Here is a 26376-nt window from a genome sequence, read left to right on the forward strand (position 1 = left end):
AGTGCAGCTGATCCTCATTAAATATACACTGTGGCTGGCACAGAATGGATACTCCAAGGGGTGAGAAGAAGAGTACAAGAGTCTCCTCCACTCCTTCGTTCCTGCACGGGGACCAGCCACAATGCTCCCGACCTTGCTCCCGCCCCCTGATGAAAGGTCGAGGGTGAGCCGGATCCACTCTCTCACACCACCCAGCTGAACCAGCCTGCTGGGCCCTCTCATGTGGGGGTGAAGCCGGTGGGGAAAGCCTGGGCTGGCTGCTCCCTCTGCTCTGGCCAGCTGAGTCAGCCTGTGCAGAGCCCCAGGGGAGGGACTGTGACTGCAGCACAGCCCCTCCACTCCCGCAGCGGAGCGCTTCTGGCTTCAAACACCTGAATCTGGTCCAGAAGCGGCTCCGCTGTGCAGTCCATGATCAGGCTCGGCTACTGACCCGTTCTGATGGGGATTTGGAGTAAGGGAATCAGGATTTGGCCCAGACTTTTTATTGTCAAAGGCGTTTTATGGCCTGGAGCAAAATGCACAACAAACGTTAACACACTACAGAATACAAACCAAAGAAGGGAAATGGGAATATGGGACTGATCGCTCCAGCATGCACTGCAAGGAGCAGCCCACCTCTGCACCTGCCCCTGCCAGGACAACAGGCAAGAATGGACCCAGCAGACTTTTCTGTTTTGGGCTCTTGAGATTCACTGACAGTCCTAGCCAAGCAGGCACTTGAAGAATGACAGGCGTGGCTAGGTGCCTCTTCCATTCAGGACTCCTCCCAGGCTGCATGTGAATCAGCTAAACCAGAATTGCAGGTTTGAGAGAGCAGAATTGCAGGTTTGTCAGAGAGGAGGAGGGAAAGGTTGGGACTGGGAGATACTGCAGCAGCCCTGCGTGGGGATATACCCAGCAATTCCCCATGGAGAACCCGGAGGAAGCCGAGGTGGATATTGACACGCTCATTGAGGAGATGGACTATATTCCTGGTCACTTCCACCTGGAGATGAACCTGAACTTCGAGCCCTGCTCTGCTGTGACTTTCAGAGGGAGGGACATGAAGCTTAAGCGAGACAGCCTGATGTATGAGCTAGAGCTTGAGTCTGGCTCCCAGCGATTCGCCATCAGGAACCTGCTTGGGGTCTTCTCCTTCCACCTGGAGGAGATGGAGCAAGCCAAGGAGATCTTCCTGAGCATCTCCCAGGAGGACCCTGACAACCTCAATGCTTGGGCCAACCTGGCCTGTGTGTATGACAGGCTGGACAGCGAGCAGGAAGAGGCTGACTGCACCAAGAAACTAGCCCACTTAATGGGCCTGGGCTCAGAAGACGCATCTCAGGGGGATCCCAGGCTCCGAGCGGCCCGCTGCCTGGCAGAGCAGGGCTACGCTTACGTCTTTGACATTGGGCTTGTGGATGAAGAAGACCGAATGGAGAAACTGACTGCCGGCCTCATGCTCTATGACAAGGCTCTTGCTTATGGGGAGCAGGTCAGTCACAGCTCCTACCAATGCGTAGATTGCTGTCGGGTATCACCGGACGTACTTGCCATGTGTCTTTGTAGGCCCTCTACCCTTTGGGCAGAGCAATTCAATCATGGGTTCATTATGATAGCAGGAACCTAGAGTAGGAACTAATTTACCAGCTAATAGCTGAGCTTGGGTATGACAGTGCAGACAAGTATAAGCCTGAGGGAGTAAAGTCCTGCCAGGAGAAAGCTTCTGGGAATCGCTCCTATCTTAGTGTTCCGCCCTCCTTCGTGCTGTGTCACTTAAAATTGTTGATCTCTATGCAGATCAGCCCCTTTAAAGGCAACACGATTCTGTAGCTGGATGGGATTGTGGAAAGTTTTAAACCCATTTTAAGTTACTCTGGTCTTACGTGATCAGAATAAGCAGTGTTCTGCACTTCCAGCCTTATCTTCTCTAGCTGTTCAAACAAAGGCGCGTCCTTCTGCACACGCAGTGTGTGGCTGCCCTTTGGGAGCTCATAAAAGGCAGGTGGCTGGTATGCTCACTTAAGGGGAGCGCTTGGGTGGAGAGCTGGTTGGAGAGAGTTTATCGTTAGAATAAGAATTGCACGGTGTACGCTCTCTGAGACATCAGAACGGATGGAGCATCAGGGTATCACACACACTGAATTTGCTTCAAGACACTAACTGTGTTCTGTTGGCAAAGCCGCAGAAAATGTCCTTCCTTAAGCCATTCAGCTCAAGGCTTTGTGTCAAGTGCAAATACTTCTCCCAGCTGTGTTTGGAAAGGGCTTCAAGGCCTTCAGCTAGAAGGTGCTATCAAAATGCTCAGTAGTGCTACAGCTTAGTTCATTCCTTAAATTCTTGACCCCAGACATGTTACCTGGGAAGTTCATAACTATTACAGAGAGACAAGGTGGGGGAGGTAATAACTTTTATTGGACCAACTTCTGTGGGTGAGAGAGACAAGCTTTTGAGCTGAGAGCTCTTCTTCAAGTCTGGGTAAGCTCAAAAGCTTGTTTCTTTCACCCATAGAAGTTGGTCCAATAAAAGATATTGGCTCACCCACCTTGTCTCTCTAATATCATGGAAATAACATGGAACACTGCAAATAGTGTTGCCAACTCCCAACATTCAAAAATCATGAGTAAAGCCCCAGAAAATCCTGAGATAGACTTAGCAAATCATGAGATTTGTACAGCTAATTAATCTGGGATTCTTTTTCTTTGCCTCCTGTTTCCTGAGCCTTTAGGCTGCGCTCAGGGTACATTTTCAACCTCTTCTTTGCAACCCTGAGGGCTAGAAACTTGCTTTTACTTTTAAATGCAAGCTGAGACTCTCATGGAATCACATCACTCCTGGAGCTGGGGCTTTAAAAAAACAATCCCAAGAGTTCGCAACATTTCAGTGAAGGGCAGGATAGAGAACTCTAAGATAGAGAAACAGATGAAAATGCATAGTAAGAGAATAAATGCTGCATCATTCTCTAGACCCCCTGTTCTAGGATGTTCTGTTGTTTCAGTAAGATGAAAACTATCAGACCATTTTTTTCATTTTAATTAGGTGCGGGGGATGTCACCGGGTGACTGGCCCTTTAAGGAGAGATAGGTCCAGGGCCCCACCTGTGACCCACTTAACTTGTCTCCCCAGGTGGAGATGAGCAGTGTCACATTTTGTGTGGCTAGAATCAGGCCTTCTGGGGGTGGAGATAACAGAGAAGCCTGAAGAGAATCAAAGGGGAGACTCCAGGTAGGAAGCCCTGGGAGCTGCTGTTGCTAGATGGAGAGCAGGGAGGGACTCAAAGGAGCAGGAGAGCAGCATGAGCTGCTCAGAGACTCTCCCAACTGCCCAGGCAGGAGGGTTCAAGCCAGCAGGGAGCAGCAGCCAGCGAGGATGGCTGGCGGGTGGAGAGGAAGTCTGCTAGAGGAAAGACTCAGCAGGGCCCAGCCTGGGATCACTGCACCAAAGGTTGGGAGCCACCTAGGAAGGCTAGGGGAGTTCTTGTGTATCCAGACCCCAAGAAGGGGTATTACAGGACACATGAAAGCCTATACTGAGCTTACTGGGAGCCCAAGTGGGGGGAAACTGAGGCAGACGCTAGCCTGAAGCCAGAGTGGGTAGGCAGTGCTGCTACAGGGGATTCAGCGGCTATTTAAAATTCTGCAGTCTGGCATTAAACTTTTCACAGTCCCCATTCTGCACAAAGCAGGGGGTTAGTGATGCAGGGCCGCTCGGTGTGACTAAGGCGATGGTCTAACACTGAGCTATGTCATTTAGCGCATCACTGAGGCTATTGTCATAAGTGGACTCACGGACAGCACAGTTGTCCCCACATGGAGGGACATCACAGCTAAACACTGCAGAGCAGAAAGGAGCTGCCAGGGTGTCAGCAGCCACATGTAACACAGTCAAAGCGATCTGTGCGCATGAAAACCTTGGAATAGCTGGGCAGGCTTCTGATCCCAGGACGTGGGGTGGACCTGTCTGCATTACAGCTCTTAGCCCTGTTTTCCTGAGGCCCTTGACAGTGTAGACAGGCTGATGTTTCTTGTGACAAAGCCATGCTTATGAAAGGCACCAGATAAACAATCCTTGGATTATCCACCGAGCAGGCCCAGCAGACGCTGTAAAACAGGCACTCTTGGCTTGGGCCAGTGATACAGACGTGAAAGGTTCCAGCCCACCACCAAAGCCCCAGACTACCCACAGAGATGTTATTTTAGCCCTTAGGATGGTTCTCCAGGATCAGGCAAGCAGTGGTCAGTTCATACCCAGCCACCTTGCTATAGACATCTCTAGAGCCTGGAGACAATTTGCTTTCTGTTCATATTGCTGTTAACCCCCGCCGGTCTGTGTGAAGTGGCAGAAAGCAGGATAACTCCAGAAAGCAGCTGGACTTGGCCAAGTGTGTGTTTCAGAGAGGGGGGCCCAAGAATATGCAAACAGCAGCTGGGGAAATCGCCCTATCAACACAGGCAGAGTTGGAAATCCTCTTCTGCAGCCTTCCACTGCTATGAGAGTAACCTCAGAACCGAACGTCTCCTTTTCAGTTTGTCACCTCTAAAAGGGCAAGGTATAAAGAGCAAGAAGGTTCTGCGGTGAATTATAATTATTTATTTTATTTGTATTACCGGAGCCGCAGCCCAGGACCAGGGCCCCATTGTGCTAGGCACTGCACAAACCCAGAACAAAAGAACAGTCCCTGTCCTAAGGTGCTTACAATCTAAGGATAAGACCAGAGACAACAGATGGTCACAGACAGACAGGGGAGCACAAGGAAACAAGGAGACAATATTGGTCATCCTGATAAATGTGGTCTCAGCCTGACTGGTGTCAAGTTTTTTGTAGTGAGCGTGGCAAAGGAGAGTTTTAAGGCACAGTACTGGGACTGTGAAAATCTGGATTCCGCTCCTAGTTCTCCCTATGTTACCTAAATCTCTGTGTGCCTCAGTTCTCCAGAATCAGAAGAATAAGAATCCATCCTTCCCTCCATCCTGTGACTGTCTTGTCTATTTGGAGTGTTAAAAGTTTGGGAGGAAGGGCTCTCTATCATTATGTGGTTGTCCAGTGACTAGCACAATGGGCCCTGATCTCGGTTGTGGCCTCTAGATGCTACTGTAATATAAATATTAAAAGTAGCTAGGACCCAGCTGGTGGGTTTATATTGGGATGGGAATCTGAATGGTCCCTACATTCGGGGACATTTTAACAGAGGCTTCGTCTACACTAGCAATTTATGTCATATTCATTACTACGTTGCTCAAGGGTGTGGAAAATCCACACTCCTGAGCAATGCAGTTATACCGACTGAACTCCTGGTGTAGACAGTGCTATATTGACAGCAGGGCTTCTCCTGTCGACATAGCTACCGTCTCTGGGATGTAGAAATGGCTCTCAACTTCCCAGTGTGGGGCTGGTTATGCTTATGGCTGTGTTCAGCTTCCTCCCCTTCCCGAATGGTGATTCCAGCCACCTGAGCAGACGCAGGCTGCGGTGGGCACTGATGCAGTCAAAGTGCGCTGCCTTCTCTGCAACGCACCTGACCCCTGAGTGCTTAGTGAACATTACAGAGACCTGGCTAGCACAAGCTTTGATTTAACACCACCATGAAACAGCTTCATCCTGTCGGAACTTGGTTCGGCCACAGTTAAGTTGAACCCATGATTGAACCTTGGTTGAAAGGCTGCATAGACGTGCTTTGGTCTCCTCCAGGCTAGGCAGCCGGACTGTGCTCGACTCCACTCCACAGGGTATTGGCTGAGGATGGTGCCCTGACTGGGTGATAATACAGCTTGGCCTTGCCTGTGTTGATGGTAGAGCCCAGAACTCTAACGTGGCGCAGTAACATGACTCTTAACATGGTTTGGTCCCATCCACACAGGCCAGGCCAAACCATGCTCTAGAATGAATGGGGCACTATTGTTATAACACGGCAATATACATGGTGTAGATGGAGCCTCACCAGTGTCCAGTCCCAAGTCTGCAGCCACACAGACCGAAGCAGCAATTATCAGAAAGGTGTGAGCTTTCTCCCCTCAATAAATCCCAGCTCAATGATTCCACTAACATTATTCCCTTGTAAACACTAAGGGCCAGATTCTCAGCTGGTGTAAATCAATGTCCCTCCATTGATTTCAGGAGAGTGATGCCAACATACATCACTTGCAGATCCAGCCCTGGCACTGCTGATCCTCTTATCCAAACCACCCAGTTTATGTACCTGCCCCTGCCAGCCACTCTATTCGCTGTGCAAGGACGCTGCCTAGGAAAAAGGTTGTGAATATACAAAATAATTGACTCTTCTATCAGCTATTCTGTGGATTGCTCAAACCATTCCCGTGCTGGCCACCAGCCTTAAGACATTAGGAGGGGAGCGGTGTTTACAATGTTGACAGCTGCAAAAATGTTGGAGCCATGTGGGCAGGTTGTAGGATTCTGAGGGGCTCCTAGTAAATCTAGTCCAGCAGCATTCATGCCCTTCACTTGAATAATCTCAGGCAGATCTTATCTACTATAGGGCCAAGTGGAATTGTAACTAAACTAAAGCCCTGCAGCCGCGGGGAAAGTGCATGCAGGAACTCTGCAGCACCTGAGGGTGCTGGTTGTGTCTAAACTGCCTGTAGGTGTCCCTGCCAATGAGCAGCCCAACCTAACACCTCTGGAAGTGTTGGGAAAGGAGCAGGTTTCGGTTTAAAAAATGAGGGATTTGAATGGCAAATCTGCTCTCCCAGCTGGAGAGCTTAGCAAAAGCTCCAGTGAGACTTTAAGCCCCAGCCCCAGCCCTGCACTGTGTGGTGGAGACACCCTGTTCAGTGGGAGCGCCAAGAGGCATTGTTCAGGCAGGTGCTCTGCCTCCCCGAGGTCCGGGTCAGCACAGGCATCTCTCTGTTCCAGGGTGCACTGTCTGCTCTGCTGCACAAGGGAGTGGAGGCATAGGCCTGCCCCCTCTGGAGCCATGAGTGTGAACCTTGTCGGGCTGTGCATTCTGCACAGCGCTGGGTCCACGGCAGGTGTGCATCTGTCACAGCTCCAGCTGCAGAGGCTGGGTCTTTAGTTCAGGTTGTAGCTGCTTATGCTTTTTAACGCTGGTGATCCCTGGTTCAGTTTCTGGGGTGTTGGTCAAAATGGTGGCTATCAGACTTGCACTTAGCAAAGCACAAGGGGCGGGCAGCGTCTTGGTGCCCTCTCCTGCTTTCTCGCTCTTCCACTGAAGGTCAGGCACAACCTGGCTCCAGGGAACATAGCCAGGCGGCTTGTCAGGAGTGATGAGTGATTCTGAGTAGAACTGCTTAGACATTCCCCAGTGGAATGCTTCTCCTAGAATGCCGAGTGGTAAAACTGGAAAAGTTTCATGGTGATGGCTCCCTTTTGACCAAGTTCCAATGGATCCCGCCCTGCCGGGCAAGTTTAGAAAACTGCCTGGTTTCCTGCCAGCTCACCCACCCAGCCCTCCACAGCTGACCAGGGCAATCTGGGTTTCCAGGCTATAAACTCTCAGGCAGCCTGCCTGGTGGGGAGCCAAGAAGCCCTGGGAACTGCGACTCCCAAGCTCCAAGGCTCTCTGTTCAGCTGGGGCTCCCGGACTTACAGCTCCCTGCCAATCCACCAGGTGGCTGCCAAAGAGCCCGGAAGTTCGGAGCGCCAGCTAATGGCTCCTCAGCAGCCAGAGCTTCCAGAGTCCTCAGCTCAGGGGCAGCCCGCTGGGCAGAATGTCCCTCAGCTGGGCTTCCATTCCCTTTCATGGAGACTTTCAAAATTGTTGGGTTCCATTCCAAATTGAAACATCTCAGTCCTCCCTGGAACAGAATTCCCTTTCTCCGCACAGCTCTAATTTTGAGGTACCCAACTTGAGCCACTTTAAAGAGACCTGTTTTTTGGAGGGCTGGGTGCTAAACACTTTCTACAGAACCTTGCCCCCTTAGGCATGTCTCAAGCTGGGCATCCAAAAAGTTAGGCATCAAAATCATGTGTCGAATTCCTTTCTCATTTAGTGCTGGCTGCTTCCTTCTGCATCATGATCCATAGTCTTGCTAGGCCATTTAAGTATGGGTTTATTTTATTTATGTGCACAGATAAAATGAACCCACAAAGAAATCAAAAAAGAAACTTAAACGGAATACCTTCTAAACAATCCAGCCCAGCTCAGCGCTCTCCAAACCCATTAACTTGCAAAATCTGCTCCACCGCCAGGTCTAAAGGGAATAGCAATTAGCACTTTGCCCACAACCCATTACAATTAAATGCGAACAGAGCCACCAGATGGGAGTATAGATCACAAAGCTGGTTCACTTTCAACAGATCATGGGCAAAGTACCAGGAACAGTGCTTGGTTCAGCTTCAGCCAGGGAGGAGGAATAGCCTTTCCAATTGTATTCAGTTCTTCTAATGAACTAGGAGTGCAAGTTTCCTCCCTCCAACCTTAGAGGATCCCCACATGCTTCCCAAACAATCTGTAAGACCTTCACAAGTGCTGAGTACCCACAAATCCAATTGAAATCAAGGGAGTTGCTGGTGCGGAGCACCTGATTCAGCATTCCTAACGTTGGTATCAGTGGAGGCTGAATGAGCGAGGGTCTGCAGAAACACTTCTCCCGTGAATGAAAGGCAGCCACCTCTGGGGGAGTGGTGGCAGCCAGGCAGGCGGCTGGAGCACACCATGGTGCACAACAGCTGGGCTGGGGAATGCTAGCCAACAACCGTCCGCAGGGCAAACTCCTGTTGTTACTAGAATGTGCCATGAGATGTTTAAAGTTGGGTTGGCCCTATTGGGTATGTCTACAATGCATACTAAGCTCGGGCTCCAACTCAGGTTTCAGCCAAGCCCCTTTTCTGTCCACACGCACACTCGGGTCAGCAAGCACTCAGGACCCAGGTCCTAGGACCCTCCTAGTGGAGTGGGTCAGAGCCTGAGTCCCGCTGTGACTTGGGTCCAAGCGGTCATTTTGCAGTGTGGATGCAGGTCAAGCCACAGACCCAAGTCAGAAGGTCTACATGGTGCAATATGGATGCGTTAGCACGGCTGTGAGAGCTGGGTCCAGGTTTACAATGCAGTGTGGATGCAGCATGGGCTTGGAAATAAGTCCACAAGCCCGGGTCCCACAGACCCAGGTGTACAATGCAATATAGACATACCCCTGGACACCAGCCCACCTTGGGGTGCTGTGGAGCCTCCTGCCCCACGGGGGGAAAGCATTGTGCTGCAGGAAGACATAAGGCTCCCTGGAGCTTCCCAGCACACAATGTGAGCACATCTGCTATCCTGTGTTTTAGCAGAGCGGGCTGGCTGCAGAGGGTGGGCAGGGCAGTGGCCTCACCTCCTGGCCACCACCACCATCTCCTCTCAGGAGCCTAGTGCCCCAGAGACATCTCTGGACTTGGGAGATCACAAAAACTGCAATGATGCTGTGGGGAAAAGGCTCCGCCTCTGCACACCTGCCAGGCACCATCTTCCCCAGGCTGCCCATGCACGACACTCACAGCCTTGATGTCTAAGCATCCTCCCAAAGGGCAGTCAGTTCCTTGGCCGCAACAGGATGAGAGGGTCATTGCAGGCACGGTGTGGGGCTGTGCTCTCAGAGTTTAGACATTTGGAACCAGTCGCTTGGCTCACAAAACTGTCCCTTAGGGCAGCTACGCACCTGGAACACTGTTAGCTGGCGTTTCTGCAGTGAGCTGGCGTTTCTGCTTACAGCAGCAGGTTAAATATCAGCCAAGTGCTTTCAGATATTTATAGTGCACTGAGAATTCTCTTTCATTGGAACATATTTCTGCCACCTACGTGGTATTAGATCCAACAAGCCGACAGCTCTTCACCACAGAATCTCCTGGCTATTTTGAAGGCTTTATATTTGTGCGTCTGTTATTCCTGTCGTACATCCCCATTTGTCCTTCCCTTACACACCAGCGAAAGATGCTAGCCCTCTGCACCTCTGCAGCTGCTGCTGTTTGAGCATCTCAAAGCACTTTGCAAACATGAATAAATTTAGCATCAACCCCTCTCTGAGGACGGCATTATTATCATCCCCTTGTAGCAGATAGGGAACCTGAGGCACATGAGTTAAATCCTTGTCCTACAGAGTATGTAGGAGTTTTGACTTCATTGGGGGGCCAGGATTTAACACTGCAGATTTGATGCTCCAGGGCCTTGCACCTTGTGTGTTATTTACACCAGTGAAAAGTGGGTGCAAACACAATCGGAGCAGATTGGCAACTTTTATAGTGACTCTGCACAAGAGTGAAAGCCTGCACAATGCAGAGACAAGGTGGGTGAGGTAATACCTTTTATTGGACCAACTTCTGTTGGGGAGAGAGACAAGCACAGACTTTATCCTGGGACTAATACAGTACCAACAACACTGCGTGCACAGTGCAGTTACCAAGAAGACTCTGAACTGAGCCAGGCGACACAGAAGGCCTCTGGGAGAGCTGAGAACAGAACTCCAAAATCTCCTGATTACCAGCACTGTGTTGTGCTCATGAGACCATCCTTTCTGCAAAGTGAGTGGAGACAAATCGGCCCTTACCTCCTGCTCCCTGTGCGCCTGCATGAGGCAGCAAAAATACTGTGTGTAACCCTCGCTAACCTCCCCAATTCCTTCCTCCCTGAATCCTCAGCACAGGGCAGGAAGGTGATACTTTGTTTGGGAAAACTGTCCATTTGGTTTCTCCACCTCACTGGTGCAACTGGCTGGCTGGGCCTGTGCTTGCTAAGCCGCTGTCCATGCCAATGACGCAGTGAGCAGCTACAGTAGGGAATCGCTCTGTTCTGGATACGATAAGCGGGAGCCAGGATTGTTGTAAGGCATTGCTTTGCCTCAACCTTCGGCTTTCATCACAAGAACACGCTAAACCATCCCCACCCCTTGATCCCCCAGCATGTGCCGTCTTCTGTGTGTCAGCCTTGGAGACTTGTGCTCTCTGGGGCAGGGGCTTGCTTTCTTTGTGTGCCCTATGCAGTGCTGAGCGCAGTGTGAATAATATAAGTAATACTGAGAATGTTTGCTCCTTTTAATTGTACCTGCATCCACCTCTTGGAAACTGCTAACCTGGCTAATATTGCAATCCCTCTGCCCATTGCGTTATGTACTGTCCACCAAGACTTACCCCATTGCACTGTCCTGTGCAATTCCCATTTAAACAGAAAGCCCTCTCTTCTCTGAGCAGAGTGAGGGGACTGTGCTGCAGGCAAAGAACCTGACAAGCCTTATCTCCATGTTGCTGGCCCAGACTGGCTCTGCTATGTACCATTTTTAAACACAGTAATGTATACAACAACCTCATAGGATGCAGACTTATACAGACACACACTTCATGGAAACCCTCTTCTAATCTGCACAGAACAGAGTAAGCACTAATAAACCACCCTGAGTGGAATGGTATAGCCCGGCTGCGGAAATAGGGGGAAGAGAGGAAATCCATGTGTCTGTGAGGACACCTGCATTCAGGGAAGTGCCTTCTAATGGGTAGCCCTGTGGCCTGGGAGTCGGGATTCCTGTGTTCTAGTCCTCACTCTGCCACAGACTCCTCAGACCATCCTTTCCCCCCTCTATAAAATGGAATTATTAGTGCTTTGCTTGTGAACCAATTGCCATTGACACTATAGACCTCAAAAGGTTTTACAAAGGTGGATAGGCATTACTGTCCCTTCTTACCGGTGGAGAAACTGAGGCACATAAGCCCAAGGTCTCACCGCAAGTCTTTGGCAGAGTCATAAGCAGACTCCTGACTGCCCGCTCTGGCTCAAGGCACTAGACTGCAGCTGTTACTCTCTGTGGGGTACTCCCCCAGTGGGTTGAGGATTCACTCCTGCGTGTTTACAAGGTGCTTTGAGATCCCTGGATGAAAGTGCAACGTCTACTGTGGAACTTAAAGGATAGCGTGAAAGGGCAGAGGTTTTCATGACATACTGAATGGGTTTTGAAAGGGACCGCCTCTGTTTCAGAGGGAGCCTTTGTGTCAGATTTTGGCTTGGTAAAAACTCATGGCGCGCCAATGACGCTACACTGATTTACACAGGTGAGGATCTGGCCCGGCGTCTTTTATTGAGTAGCGAAGTAAGAAAGTTTTGAGTGTTGTTTTCCTGGCAAAGTGCACGTTCGTCTTGCCTCTGGATGTCTAGTTTCATAGGCCACTGGATTCGGGAGGGCGATTTTTCAGGTGTTAATGATGACTTTCCTACAAACCTTTCCCTATTTCAGATCCCCCTGGAGGAGAAGAGAAGCTGGTACTTCACTATGGCCACTCTGTACATCAGGTAAGAGACGGAGTGCCTGGCGCGGAGCTGGAATAAGAGAGCGGAACAGCACCAAACACCTTCTCCAAGGGTGCCATGAGAAATAAACAGTGGCAGATTACACTGGAATGGGGGAGTTTGCCTGCACCCTGGCAGACCATCTGCTTTGTTTCTTGGGCAGTTGTAGCAAGGACTATGAGATGCCTACGCCTGGCTCAGCCAAGGCAAAAGCATTGAGAGCAGGGACCGATAGCTCCAGTCTGGAATGGATTGTGACTGCCCCAGGTGACAGGTGCTAGTTAACATCTCTCTCCAGGTGAATTAAACAGCCAGTCTGTTCAGACCCCATTCAGGACACTATCAAAATCCCTGTGACAGATCCCCTAGAATGATCTCTTTGAGCCACAAGCCAGGGAGTTTCCTTAGTTGTTTCCTTACTAGCATGTTTAATTTGTTCTGGTTTCTCAGGGGCATTTTACCTTTGATTCCCTGTAGGAACTCCTCACAGGCCAACATTTCCTGTTCTCTGGTGACCATGGAGGGGAGGTGGTGTGTCCCTGGCTGTGGTGCACTATGGGAGACATTTCTTCAGTCGGATCAGGATTTGCCCCAGGGTGCAGAGAAAGGGATTTTCTATGTAGAGATGAGTGGCTTTTTTCACTCTCTTTTTAGTGCACAGCAAACCAAAGCACACCCCTCTAGTGAGGCCTAGGCTAGCAAGCAGTGGAAAACAGGTAATGCATCAGGGGAACTGAAACCAACTTAGCATCACAGTACAATGGCGCCAAATGCCAGGGGGAAGTGGATTCCACAGACAGAGGAGGACTTGTGTACACGACCGGGAGGGAAATCTTGGTTCCATTGAGCTCAGTGGCAAAACTCCCAATTATCTCAGTGGGGCCCGCAGTTCACCCTATGTCAGACTCGTTCTTTCTTTCTGCCTGGTAGGAGAATGGGCTTCATAGAGAAACTCAGATACCATGGCCATGGGCACTGAATTAGTGAATAGTGAGGGCAGAGTTCATTCTACCTGGCATAGGGTGGCTGGCCCTTTAAAGGAGTTGGGCCTAGCCCTCCTTTGCCTAGTTACCTGCCTCTCCAGTGATGGCTCTGAGGCCAGGGATCAGGTGATAGACTGCAAATCACTGCGTCCAGATCCACAAAGGTATTTAGGCTCCTAAATTCTGGGCCTTGGCCCTTAGATAACAGGCCAAACAAGCAGCCCAGCTGAGAGCGAGACCCACAGGACACTCTGGGTCTGGGCCTGATTTCATGAGTAGATTTGCGTTGTGCTGTTTGATTTGGAGAAATAAAACTAAGCCCTTAAGAAAGGGCCTTGAAATTCTGCCCCTAGCCCTGAGTCGCCTCCCACACATCCAAACTGCTGCTGCTGACCCAGCACCAGCCGCTGCAGAAGTCACGGAAAGTCATGGAATCCATGATCTCCGTGACAGATTCACAGCCTTAATTATAGTTACAGCTAGCAAAAAGAGCATCAGGTGGGAGATAAAACCTCATGTTTCAGGGCTCAAAACAATTTATAACTAGTAGGGATTAGGAGTAGACGTTTGTGGGGGGCAGATTACCCCAGATCTGCCTACTGCAGGGTTCGTACACTTTCCTGTGAAGTGTCTGGTGCTGGCCACTGTCAGAAACAGAATACAGGACTAGATGGACTGTGGGTCCCATCCAGTATGGCAACTCCTTATGTTCCACTGTTGCAATGCAGTGGAGAATCAGGCCCCTGAGTTCCAATCCTGACTCTTTGTTGACTCGCTGTGTAACCTTGGACAACTTGCTCTACCTCCCTGCGCCTCGGTTTCTAGTAAAGCAGGGAGAACAATATCCACCTCTGAGATCCTTGGATGATCCTTGGATGCTGTGTAACTGCAAAGTCTAATTAATATCATGCATTTGTTGTTCTAGGGGTGTGATACATGAGCTGTGACTAGTAAGCCACCCCCACTGAAGTGAACCGTAATACTGAGCAATCAAAGCACTATTTGCTAAGGAAAGCAGTCCTATTGATAGAGGTATTTGTGTAGCTAGGATCCAGTAACCAAACTGCTCCTGCTCTTACAGATTAGATGGGATCCTGATGAACAAGGGAAATGATGAGCAGAAGCGGCTGCCCTCCTTTAACAGAACGCTGGCTCTGCTTCGACAAGTGACCAAGTCCTCAAATTCTCACTACAGAGGTATGAGAACCAGCTCATTCCAGGCACACTCCATTCCTCTGCATGAGAAGCAGGGCTCAGACCGCAACTCACCAAGCTTTTCACACCTGCCTGCCTAAGGTTAGGCTCATACATGAACATGGTCTTATATGCAGAAGAGCTAAGGACCTACAGATCCCATTTCTGGTAGCCACTAAGGCCCTGATTCAGCAGGGTGCTTAAGCAAGTGCCTAATTTAAGGTACATTAATAGTCTCATTGAAGCAAATGGGACTAGTCGCATACTTAAAGTTAGTCACGTACTGAAGCACCTTGCTGAATCAGGGTCTAAAAGTTATCATACAATGGTTGTTGGGTGGCCTGGGTGAAATAAACTGATGGTCTCAGTCCAGTTCCTAGTCAACAGAGATCAGGGAAATAACATTTTCAACAGCAGTACAATTGCAGCTTATTGGCAATCTCAGCAGAGAAGCCAGAGAGCAGGCAGATCCTGGAAAGTTACCTAACCTCTGACCCCTTAGAGATCTGGGGTGGGGTTGAAGTACATGGGCAGGTCAGTGCGTGGGCAGTTTGCACTGTCAGTCTTCATGCTGCAGATAAACCAAGTACTCCAGGCTCCTGGGCACTTCTCAGAAGCACTAAATTCACTAAACTAAACTAACTTTGAAATGCATCTTTTGCCAAAGCGGCTCAGTGAATTCTTGTTTCCAAAGTGAAATATCCCTTCAGCCTGATTGTGCAGGATGGATAGCTTCTAATATTAGTGTCTTTACTGCTAACCTGCTCTGACTTTTGTTCTCCACCCCCTCTAGCTCTGGCCTGGTGCTACCTCGGGATGCTGCTGGAAAGGAAAGAGACGTTTTCCACCACCCCAATGGGGATCCATGACTGTGGTTACTCTGGGACTGGGCCCCTTGATTGCTTTGGCAAGGTGCTTTTTTACTTCATTGCTAGGGTGTAATGAGAAGACTTGTGGAAGTCCCCATTGCTCACTCCTTTACACCTACATCCCCCATAAGCCATGCAGATTGCCATCTCTCTCCTCTGCATTCCCTTCTTATCTGCTCCTTCCCCATCACTCCATCCTCATGCCTCCTTTTCCCTACTCTGAGGCACTCCAGAATGAGCAGTACGTATCAGGCAAAGCCAGCAGAGCTTAGGATCTCTGTTTTACACAAGCAGACCTCACCATCAAGGACACTGGGTCAGATTCTCAGGTGATGTGAATCAGCCTTGTTCCACTGATAACAAGAGCTACCCCTTACTGCAGCCCAGGGGCCCAAGCTGTAAGATGAGGCTAGAGGAAGCATACAGGAGTTAATTTTTGTTAAGGGTGCAGAAGTTCTAGGGATGGGAGAGTCCCGAGGAATAGGGAGAAGGATTAGCCGGGTGTTTGTTTTACCCCTCCCAGCCTCCACACCTTATATAAGCACCTGAGCCTCCCTCTGACTACAGCCCTGCTCCCAATGCAGCACAGAAGCTGAGGAACCACATGATCCACTGGCAGCCCTGCCTGGGTTACATGTGCAACTCAGTAGTCCTGCCAGCTCTCAGTTAAGATTATAATCACACAAGGCAGCGCTGGCATGTACAGGCCCAAGCCACCCACCCAGTCAGGATCCAGAGCTAAACTCTCCCAGAACTCAGGGGTGGCTTGAGCCATGGTTTGGGCTGACATCCACCTCTACCAAGAACAGCGGCTAAGGCTATTGCCGTTATTAGTCGGGTCTAGCCTTATGGGAGTGCATGAAGAGGGAGGAAGGAGGAGTCTCCTCCCCCTTTCAATGCCCTATACAGAGTGCAGGTACAATTCCAGTGCCTGCACGTGCCACTCTATGGAGGGCTGGCAAGGAGGCAGGGCTATAACCCAGTCCCCATTCCCCAATGGCCAGCAAAGCTCACCTCATACACAACCATACCCTCCCTGCATTGCCTCCCAGAGTTCCCTGCTGGGATAGTGTGGCTCCAGACCTGGATCTGTACAGCCCTTAATCAGGCACGAAGATGCTGTGGTAATGGGCCTGGTGCATTAACCTAAGCCAATTACTTTGGAGTTTTAAAAAAAGAGCACATGATATGGAAACTTTAAGGTGCTTCCTGTTTCTGAGGTAGTAGCTGTGTCCTGTCTTAAATAATGCAGACACTGAGGTGTTTATTAGTCCAGGGTGTCAAGGCCAAGTTGTAAGCAGCCAGACCTAGTGGTCAGAGCTGGAGTCCAAAGTCAGGAGTTGAGAGTCAGGCTGGGTCAGGAAACCGGGAGATCAGAATCACAAGCCAGAGGTCAGGAGCCAAGCCAGGGGAGCAGGAAGCACCCAATCCAGTAAAAGGCGAATCCTAGTTGTTCAGACAGCTGTCCTGTTCCTGACTTAAGTAGGGCCAGCGGGCCAATCGGCTGCTCTGGGACTCCATCAATAGGATGTCAGGGGTGGGCCCTCAAACTGGGGCTGTGTTTCCTGGGTCAGACCTTGTCAGCAGGCTGCCAAATGGAGGGTTGAAGTGTGGCTGCTCCCATGGGCCTGGGTTGAAGGCCAGGGGTTATGATACAGGTTATGGTTACTACTGAGTTAGCAGAAGGAATCATTGGGTGGTGGCTATTCTGGGTCAGAATCTAATGCCTCTCCTTACAATGGGTAGCTTATGCTCAGCCAATGATCCCATTGACTTTAATGGGGCTGGATCATGCATGGAGAGAGGTGCTACTCAATAAGACAGGGTATCAGAATCTGCCCCTAAATATTTAGGAGAAATGACCAGCTTTTTCTTCTTCCTCTTGTTGGCTAGGTGAAATGAGAAGTTGAGGCAACCATGTTTGTTGAGGGCATGTGGATGCCAAGCCCTGAGGGCAGCTGTCATAAATATAAAGGGAAGGGTAAACACCTTTAAATCCCTCCTGGCCAGAGTAAAAACCATTTCACCTGTAAAGGGTTAAGAAGCTAGGATAACCTCGCTGGCACCTGACCAAAATGACCAATGAGGAGACAAGATACTTGCAAAGCTGGAGGGGGGGAGAAACAAAGGCTCTCTCTGTCTGTGTGATGCTTTTGCCAGGAACAGGAAAGGAATGGAGTCTTAGAACTTAGTAAGTAATCTAGCTAGAGATGCGTTAGATTCTGTTTTGTGTAAATGGCTGATAAAATAAGTTGTGCTGAATGGAATGTAGATTCCTGTTTTTGTGTCTTTTTGTAACTTAAGGTTTTGCCTAGAGGGATTCTCTATGTTTTGAATCTGATTACCCTGTAAGGTATTTACCATCCTGATTTTACAGAGGTGATTCTTTTACTTTTTTCTTCAATTAAAATTCTTCTTTTAAGAACCTGATTGCTTTTTCATTGTTCTTAAGATCCAAGGGTTTGGGTCCGTATTCACTTATGCAAATTGGTGAGGATTTTTATCAAGCCTTCCCCAGGAAAGGGGGTGTAGGGTTTGGGGCGGAATTTGGGGGGAAAGATGTTTCCAAGCGGGCTCTTTCCTGGTTATATATCTGTTAGACGCTTGGTGCTGGCAGCAATAAAGTCCAAGGGCAAAAGGTAAAATAGTTTGTACCTTGGGGAAGTTTTAACCTAAGCTGGTAAAAATAAGCTTAGGGGGTTTTCATGCAGGTCCCCACATCTGTACCCTAGAGTTCAGAGTGGGGAAGGAACCTTGACACAGCAGTAAAGCAGAGTGCAGGAATCGGCATATTTAAAAATACCACGCCATTGTGAGTCAGTACCCATACAGCTTTTGACTCATCATCTGAGTCTCAACAAATTAGTCAGTCAGTCACAAAAGCCAGTCTGTGAATAACACAGACGGTCCAACTGAATTCAGGGATGTTTGATCAGTACAGTAAGGGGCAGTTCACTGATGGAAATATGTTTTGCTTTCTTGGTTTCAAAAGGCAATAGAAATAGCTAATGACAATCCTCCCACACTAAACCGACTGGCAAAAATTTTCCACTTCCTGGGCAAGCAAGAAATGGCTATGGGAATCTGCAATATGGCGCTAGATGTCCTACAAGATCCAGAGCTCAACTGGCAGGCCTACTGCACGCGGGCCAAGGTACGTAGCTTGTCTTTGACACCAAATCTTCAAGGGCCCATGCTACATTCTGAACCAGAGCCAGAGCAGCCCCTACCTTTGCCAGGGACTGGCCTTGTGGCAATATTTCTAGCAACCTCGTCATTTGCACAAGATTTTAGCCTATGCTAAACTTACCAAACAAACGCAATAACTCACATTTCTGTCTATGTTGTTTTGATTTCTGGAGTGGCACCTTGCACAGGCTTCAGCTCATCCTGGGAAGCCCATTGGAACATACCATTTTCTTCAAAAGGGACTGCATCCTCACCTTAAAAAAGTAAGGCTCCGCTGCAGCAAAGTGCGTAGGCACATTCATCACTTTAAGCACATGTGCAGTGCCGCCGACTGAAATGGAACTACTCACCTGCTGAAAGTGAAAGATGTGCGTATGTGCTCTGCTGAAAGTGAAGCAGGTGCCTAAAGTTCCGCTGAATTGGGGCCTAATTTAAGAAACTAAGTAAGCATGTGCATATAGAACCCTTCATTTCCTCTTCTAACCTGTTGTACAGTGTTGCTCTGTGGTGTGAAACAGCGGCCATGTTCCACCCCAGAGGTGGCTGTATATCAGTGGTGGGTGAAATGATCCCTCTGTTTAGTTTGTTGCTTCTAGGTAAAAGGCATCATAGGAGATGTACATTGTTGCTGTAAATATTAATAATTATGGAAACTGATCTGGCCCATCAAGGTATCAACATTTCTCTTACGGTGTCATTACACAAGAGCAGGTTGGTGGACTCTTGGGTCTGATCCAAAGCCCATTGAAGTCAATGAGAATCTTCCCATTAACTTCAGTGGCCTTCGGATGGGGCCCCAAATCTTAGGAAGGTGCTTGAGTTCCAGCAGAAGGTAATGCTGGTTTGCTGCCACTCTCCACCCAGAATAAAAACCTACTGCTGCCTCCCTCCTTCCAGGAGTCAGCCTGACTCTGTATGTTTCTATTAAGGGCTTTATTTGACAGAAGATCTATGAACTTCCAAAATGCAGAATCCCTGTGTAAGACCATTAATCTGCTTTTCAAGCCCTGCCAGCTGAGTGCAGTCAGCCAACTGGAGAGGGCATTTGCCAAGATCTGCAGCCTCTCCGTTCCACTGGTGAATATTGGAGGCATCATTTGAATAAGCATCTTTATCCCTGAGTGGCTTGCCAGCTGATTCACCCAGGATACAGGCCCCAGGGGAGATTTCTCTTGGAAAATGGGGCTCACCAGGCCTGGCCTTGTACTCAGGAGTCAAATTCCTCTTCATGATCAGAGGAGCCTTTCACTGAGATGGCTCCTGGAAATGGCTCTGTCTGTGCCAGGGGATTCCACTAGGGATTCCCGATAGCCGAAGCTAAACAACTAGAAAAGAAGCTATCATTGTCCTGGGCTATGTTATGTGATAGTCAAAGCAGTCACCCAAAGGGAAAATAAGCTGGGGAGGAAGAATGGTCTTATAGTTAAGAAGCCAGTCTGGAGATCTGAGTTCAGTTCTGGCTCTGCCAGAGGCTCCTTGTCACCTAGGGTAACATTTTCAAATGTTAATAAGTGACTCAGCTACCTAAGTCTAATTTTCAGGCATTTGGGAGCCAAAGTCTTATGGACTTTGAATGAGACATAGGCTCCTAAATCACTTAGGATCTTTTGAAAGTGTTACCCTCTACCTGTCTGTACCCGGGTGTCCTTATTTGTACAATGGTGTTCATGATTCCTACCTCAAATAGCCAGGAGTATTGTTACTGGTTATTTCCTATTATAACAGCAGCAAAGTATTGAAATGGGAGTTGATTGGTTAGTTTTTAAATAAACCTGAGATTAATTCTCACTTTATTTATTTTTTAAGACAAGAAATATTCAATTGCTTAAGAAATAAGTTGCCTCACAAGTGAATGTTCAGGCTGTCCTGGGTATCTTTAGTATGTGACTAGACCTATCCTTCAAAGGAGGTTTCTAATTTCTCTTGAAGCTCAGCTGCATGCAGGTATGAGCCCAAAAAATGCAGCATTAGGGCGGTTTCTAAAAGCCAGACTGTGTCTTAAATAGACTCAGCTTCAGAATACTACAAAACAATATAAAACAAAGGGCTTGATTCTGCAGTTCTTACTCAGGTAAAACTCCTAGGGTCGCCAATGGGGTGCAGTGGTGCAACCGACAGAAGCATGTAGTGCTCCCCAATTCCTATTCGTATAATAGTATCATTAGATCAGTTGGTATTTACATCCTCATCACTGTGAAAGGGAATTCCAGTAACTGGTCAACACATCTCCAGGAGGTGTGTGGAACTATGTTGTCCTAGGCACTCAGACACTTTGGTAATGGTCAAGATAGATAGCTCCTGGGCTCATGTAACCTGGCTTGCAGTGGAGCTACACTGATTAACCCCAGCTGAGGATCTGGCCCAATGTGTTCCATTTTTTTTTTTACTAATATTAATATACTTAGTGCTATATATGTTAAAACGGCCCTACAAGCATGAACTAACCCCAGATATTGTGGCAGGAGGGATAACATTGAAACTGGATGTATACCAGAATGAGTTTCCTCCTGTGTTTAGATCCACATTAAGCTCTATCTGCGAGATCTGGAACGTGCAAAGATGGGTTTGGGAGGCATGCCAGACAGGAAAAATCTCACCAGTGCTAAAGAGGACCTTGAAAGTGTTGTAAAGGTTTGTCCGTGCTTGAAGACATACCTGGAGATAGGCCAGGTGAGTAAATACACAGATGCTCTCCCAGTGAGATCAGTTGCTGCTTTTTTCATGTCTTCATGTTTTTATTTACATTCACTGCTTAAAGAAACAAGAGGAACAATAGAATGTAGAAACATTGAAGTCTCAGACCTGGTTCTTGGGGTACGTCTGTACAGGAAAAGCTGGACAAGGGCTAGCCTACACAAACTAGCTTGAATCCAATTAGCAGTGAAGATAGCACAGCATGGGGTCCTGGGTGAGCTAGCGAGCCATGTATGTACTCAGGGTCCCTGCTGGACTTATACTACCTTTGCTGAAGCCAACAGCGCATTGTCTTCACTGCCGTTGTTACCAGTGCTAGCTGGATTCACGCTAGCTTGGGCAAGCTAGCCTGTGCCCAGCTTTTGCTGTGTAGACGTACCCTAAGAGCTGGAGGTGGAGGGAGGTGAACTGGAGTGCTCAAATGATGGTTGTGTATAATGTATGCAGACTGGCCCAGAGCATCGACTATGCTGTGGCCACTTTGCATGGTCCACTGGTGGATTCTGCTAACGAATGTTACCCTGGCGTAGTACAGTCATCTCAGGCAGTAGTAAAAGGCTCTGCAGTTTCCTTGTAAACCATGGCTGTGAATCTGCAGTCATTCTGTCATTATGTCCTTCTAGGTCTACTATTACATGGGTGTTGATGCCATGCGGGAACTATTCCCAGTGGATGAGACGGCACTGGACAATGCTTTGGAGTTCTTTGCGAAAGCCATGGAGTTTGACCTGGGAGATACACTACCGGAAATACAGCTGCTTAGAGGGAAATGCCTGCGGCTTAAAAATGAGGAGTCCAATGCCATTGGGTGCTTCAAGCGAGCCATAGAACTGGACGATGTGGGCTCCACCTACACAGAGAGTTTCCGGTGCCTGATGGAGACACTTCTTATGCTGTTCAGTCAGAAGAGGGTGAATGCCGAGATGCTGATGCAAGAGGTAGAATTGTGGGTAAAGAAGGCTGAGGAGAAATACCCAAAGCAGCGTGTCCACCAGGAGCTGAGACTGGTGTGTCGCAATCACACAACAGAGGTGATCGAGCTCTCCAAAGCCATGGTCACCAGAGGGAATACCGAGCTGGTGAAGATGCTGTTTGAGACAATAAAGACTGACTTTTCCAAGCCCAAACTAAATGAGCGATCACTCTCCTTCTGAACAACCGACGTCGGCATCATGTCATGCAGCACAACTGCCTCCTGGCAAATACTGTCTGAAAACTTCTAGTTCTCATCAAACAGGCAGTAGACAATAAACTATTTAACTCTTATCTGCAGATCTCTGAGCAGTGTGCAGAAGTGGCCAAGTATTACTATCTGTTTCACAAATGGAGATACTGAGGTACAGACCAAATAATGAAAAGTGATCTCTGATTATGGGTGCCTCCAATTTTTGGAATGCATCCGATGAAGTGAGCTGTAGCTCACGAAAGCTTATGCTCAAATAAATTGGTTAGTCTCTAAGGTGCCACTAGTACTCCTTTTTCTTTTTGCGAATACAGACTAACACAGCTGTTACTCTGAAACCTCCAATTTTTGAGTTAACTTGAAGCTGTGAGTGCTCAACCCCTCTGAAAATCTGGCCCCCACTTCCTCAGGATGGACCTTGTCTGAAGTGATGTGCTCAAGGCCACACAGCAAGTTACTGGCAAAGCTGGAAGATCTGCCACTGTGGGACAACTCTGCCTCCATTACATTCTGGGGATGTGATTTCATCCACTGTAGAATATCCTCTGTGCTGGTTTTGGTCTGCATTCCAATTATCCTCTTTTTCATTAAGTGAATGCAGCTAATGCAGAGCTCTGATCCTGCAGACTCATTGGGAATTGAGGGTGCTTAGCACCATGTATGATCAGGCCACAATCCTTGGATTTCATTCTAAACAAATGAATAACACATCTGTTAATAAGGTAAGAAAGATTTTAGTGCAGGAAGGAAACATGATCTGTTGAATACTAGAAAATCTCATATGTTCAGTCTTTTCTACCTTACGCTTTTACATTGCCTCCCATCACCACAGTATCTGATCCCCCAACTCAGCTCTGCACTGGTCAGGAATCAAATACGGATCTCCCATACTATGGTGATAAGCGCAATATAAAAACCTGTATGAAACAGACACACACACACAGTGAGAATTTTACCACTAAACCACCCATACTAATAGCTGAACTAATGATGGTTGTTGAGGGCTCCTGGGAGCACCTAAAATTCTTCTGAATTGGTAGGAAGTTTGAGGTGGTTTCTCTGCCTCTGATGATATTGCTGACTCTGGCCTGGTGCTCATGAAAATACTTCTGAGGGGCAAAGTTCTTCTAGCTGGGGTGCATCAGATGGTGCAGAATGCTGGGAAGAGGATATTTTCCTAACTCAGGGCAAGGGTTTCATCTCTCTCTCTCGTCAATGTTCTCTGTATATTTCAGCGGCACAAAGTATATGCCTTTCCAGCAAAGTTGTGTTTAATGTAAGTTTCTGTGCCTCATTCACTGGTTTTACATTAGTTATGAGAAAGCATTTTGCTTCAAAGAACTAGATTCTCTCTCCTTTTCCAGGGATGTGCATACCTCCAGCACCTAGGTTTATCACAGTCTAAGGGGGAAACGTTTGGGGGGGGTAACTGTTAGCAGCACATCACTCAACCATACCCATATTTTATTTCATGTGAGGTGCTCTACCTACTTCTATTGGATTTCTAATGGAGTTTTAAAGATATGAAAGGTGTTTCCCATGATAATACTCTGGGGGCCTAATCTTGCTCCCACATAAAATAAGTCACAAATTTCCCATTTTCTTTGGTGGGAAGGGAATCAGGCCCTGGAAGAACTTAATTACAATAACAAACAAGAACCAAGACACAGAGTTGGGCCTCTTTCCGTCTGCACAACAATAATAGTATGTAGAAACCACCTGGGCACAGTGGGGTCCAGATAACCATGTTTACTCAATACACACAACATGCAAGATCAGTTATACAGATATACTGCTACTCTGGCAGCTTTCTAAACCACAGAACACAGTGAGCACTACTAGAGGGTTCACAAACTATTTAAACAGATACTACCCAATTCCTATACGTTAAACAGAACAATGAAAGGGCCCCTGCCTACATTGTGGTTGAAACTGGACTGCTGTTTCTCTGCCTTTTAGGATGCTCCCAGATTATTTTTGAAGATGAAATAATATATAAGTGTTAATTATTATTGCCTGGTAATGCCTGAAATTAATTATCCTCAGTTTCTGAGAATCGCTCTTAGAGTATCCCAGCTTCCAAGTAGTGGTACAATGAACTAGCAAGTAGGTATGTGAACCACTGCTCTCTGCTGGATGAAATCAGAACTGCTTAGCTGTTTGTTGCCACCTATAGGCGGTAATTTTCCTTTAGCTCAAGTGGTAGTGGCTGTGAGTTCTAACCCCAACTGTTGTTCTAACCCCAAGTTCCAAATGGTCATTGAAACGGAATGAGGAGCTCCTTAGGGCTGGGGAGATACAGCATAGTGACAGTCACAAAGATCCTATAAGACCATGGAATTGTTACAATATTTATATTTCCTGTCAAATAATTTATTAAATGAAGGTAATAACATTTGTTTAGCAATTTATGACTCATCAGTAAAACAGACAGATGGAAAGCAAATTACATATTACAGAGAAGACAGATGATGTGTTTCATAATTACATGTAGTCTTACAGCATTTCTATCAATATTTACTGGGCGGGCAACATATAAATAAAAATGGCTGCATATTGATTTTTCATTAAATAAAGACATTTACACTGTGAAAGTGTAAAAAGGGACAAACTTGCCATTTCTTCCATATTGCTACTGTCTATTGAAATTGTTTCAATCATTATTATTTTTTATTGTTTGCTATTGTGGTAACACCTACAAGCCCCGAATGAGATCACAATGTGCCTGGTGCTGTTTACACACACGTAACACAAAGACAGTCCCTGGTGCAAAGGGCTTACAATCTAAGTATGTGACGAGAGACAACAGGTGGATACAGCAAACAGGGTGGGGGACAAAAGGAAACAGTGAGGCAGGTCCTATTGCTGTCAGAAGCAGCCGTCACAGCACACCAGCTATTTCGGAATATGTTGCGTCATTTCAAAGCAATGTCTGTAGAAATTAATTCTGCTGCATTAATGTACCTACTGGCCACTCTTTCTTGACTGACAGCTGAGGGAAGCTCAATGCACTTGCTGCTTGACAGCCTTTACCCCACTCCTGAGAGGGAGGGAGGGGAGACGAGAAAGAGCCTCTCACGGTAGTGCAGCAGCAAGCCTCTGAGCCCAGGTCAACAGAGTCAGGCTTGTACTAATAACAGCTGTGTAGAAAGTGCTTCTAAGTCATGGCTCATGCTGGAGCTTAGGCCCTGAAGCCCACCCTCCACCCTAGGTTTCAGAATGTGAGTTACAACATCTTCACGGCTAACTTTAGTACTGTAGCCTGAGCCCGAGTCTGTTGACCTGGGCTGGGAGGCTCACTGCTGCAGGCTGGGTAGACATACACACGAATACATGCAACATTCACAGAACACCCTTTGTGTTTGAGTGACCAGATAGCAAGTGTGAAAAATTGGGACGGGGGTGGGGGATAAAAGGCACCAATATAAGACAAAAGCCCTGAATATCGGGACTGTCCCTATAATTTCGGGACATCTTGGTTACCCTACTTTGTGTCAAACTAGTGCTCAGTCTGGAGTTAATAACTTTAAGCCAGTTTGCCATGTTGAAATATGCTCTGATCCTGCCCCATACAGCCAACCAGAAGTGTTCAAAAATCACAAGTCAGGCCCCCAAAATCGGGAAGACATTTTTAACATTTATAAATGGTGGGGGTTTTATTTATTGCCTTATGGTTTTTGAGCTTCTAACTTACACATGGGTCACGTTTGCAAACTTTTCCCCACAACCACAAGGGCTAGTGGGTTACTTTTTTAAAAAAAAATGAAAGCTATGATTCTCACATAATCATAGAATCATAGAATATCAGGGTTGGAAGGGACCTCAGGAGGTCATCTAGTCCAACCCCTGCTCAAAGCAGGACCAATCCCCAATTAAATCATCCCAGCCAAGGCTTTGTCAAGCCTGACCTTAAAAACTTGTAAGGAAGGAGATTCGATCACTTCCCTAGGTAACGCATTCCAGTGTTTCACCACCCTCCTAATGAAAAAGTTTTTCCTAATATCCAACCTAAACCTCCCCCACTGCAACTTGAGACCATTACTGCTTGTTCTGTCATCC

At 47.8% G+C, this 26376-nt stretch overlaps 1 protein-coding gene across 1 annotated transcript; it reads left to right on the top strand.

Moving 5' to 3' along the window:
* Nucleotides 1–907: 907 nt before the first annotated feature.
* Nucleotides 908–24919, top strand: TTC22 (tetratricopeptide repeat domain 22). Its single transcript, XM_073357601.1, has 7 exons — nt 908–1474; nt 12153–12208; nt 14270–14385; nt 15176–15294; nt 18244–18405; nt 20958–21110; nt 21758–24919. The coding sequence occupies exons 1-7, from the start codon at nt 908–910 to the stop codon at nt 22286–22288; spliced, it is 1704 nt and encodes a 567-aa protein (XP_073213702.1). The 3' UTR covers nt 22289–24919.
* The last annotated feature ends 1457 nt before the right edge of the window (nt 24920–26376 follow it).

Source organism: Lepidochelys kempii, chromosome 8 (genome assembly GCF_965140265.1).
Source record: "Lepidochelys kempii isolate rLepKem1 chromosome 8, rLepKem1.hap2, whole genome shotgun sequence".
Lineage (NCBI taxonomy): Eukaryota > Metazoa > Chordata > Testudines > Cheloniidae > Lepidochelys > Lepidochelys kempii.

Bases quoted from the DNA above. Each gene is read 5' to 3' on its own strand.
- TTC22 (XM_073357601.1), top strand. From the start codon at position 908: ATGGAGAACCCGGAGGAAGCCGAGGTGGATATTGACACGCTCATTGAG. The intron at 1,475-12,152 runs GTCAGTCACAGC...TCCCTATTTCAG, and splicing joins CTCTTGCTTATGGGGAGCAG to ATCCCCCTGGAGGAGAAGAG. The intron at 14,386-15,175 runs GTATGAGAACCA...CACCCCCTCTAG, and splicing joins CTCAAATTCTCACTACAGAG to CTCTGGCCTGGTGCTACCTC.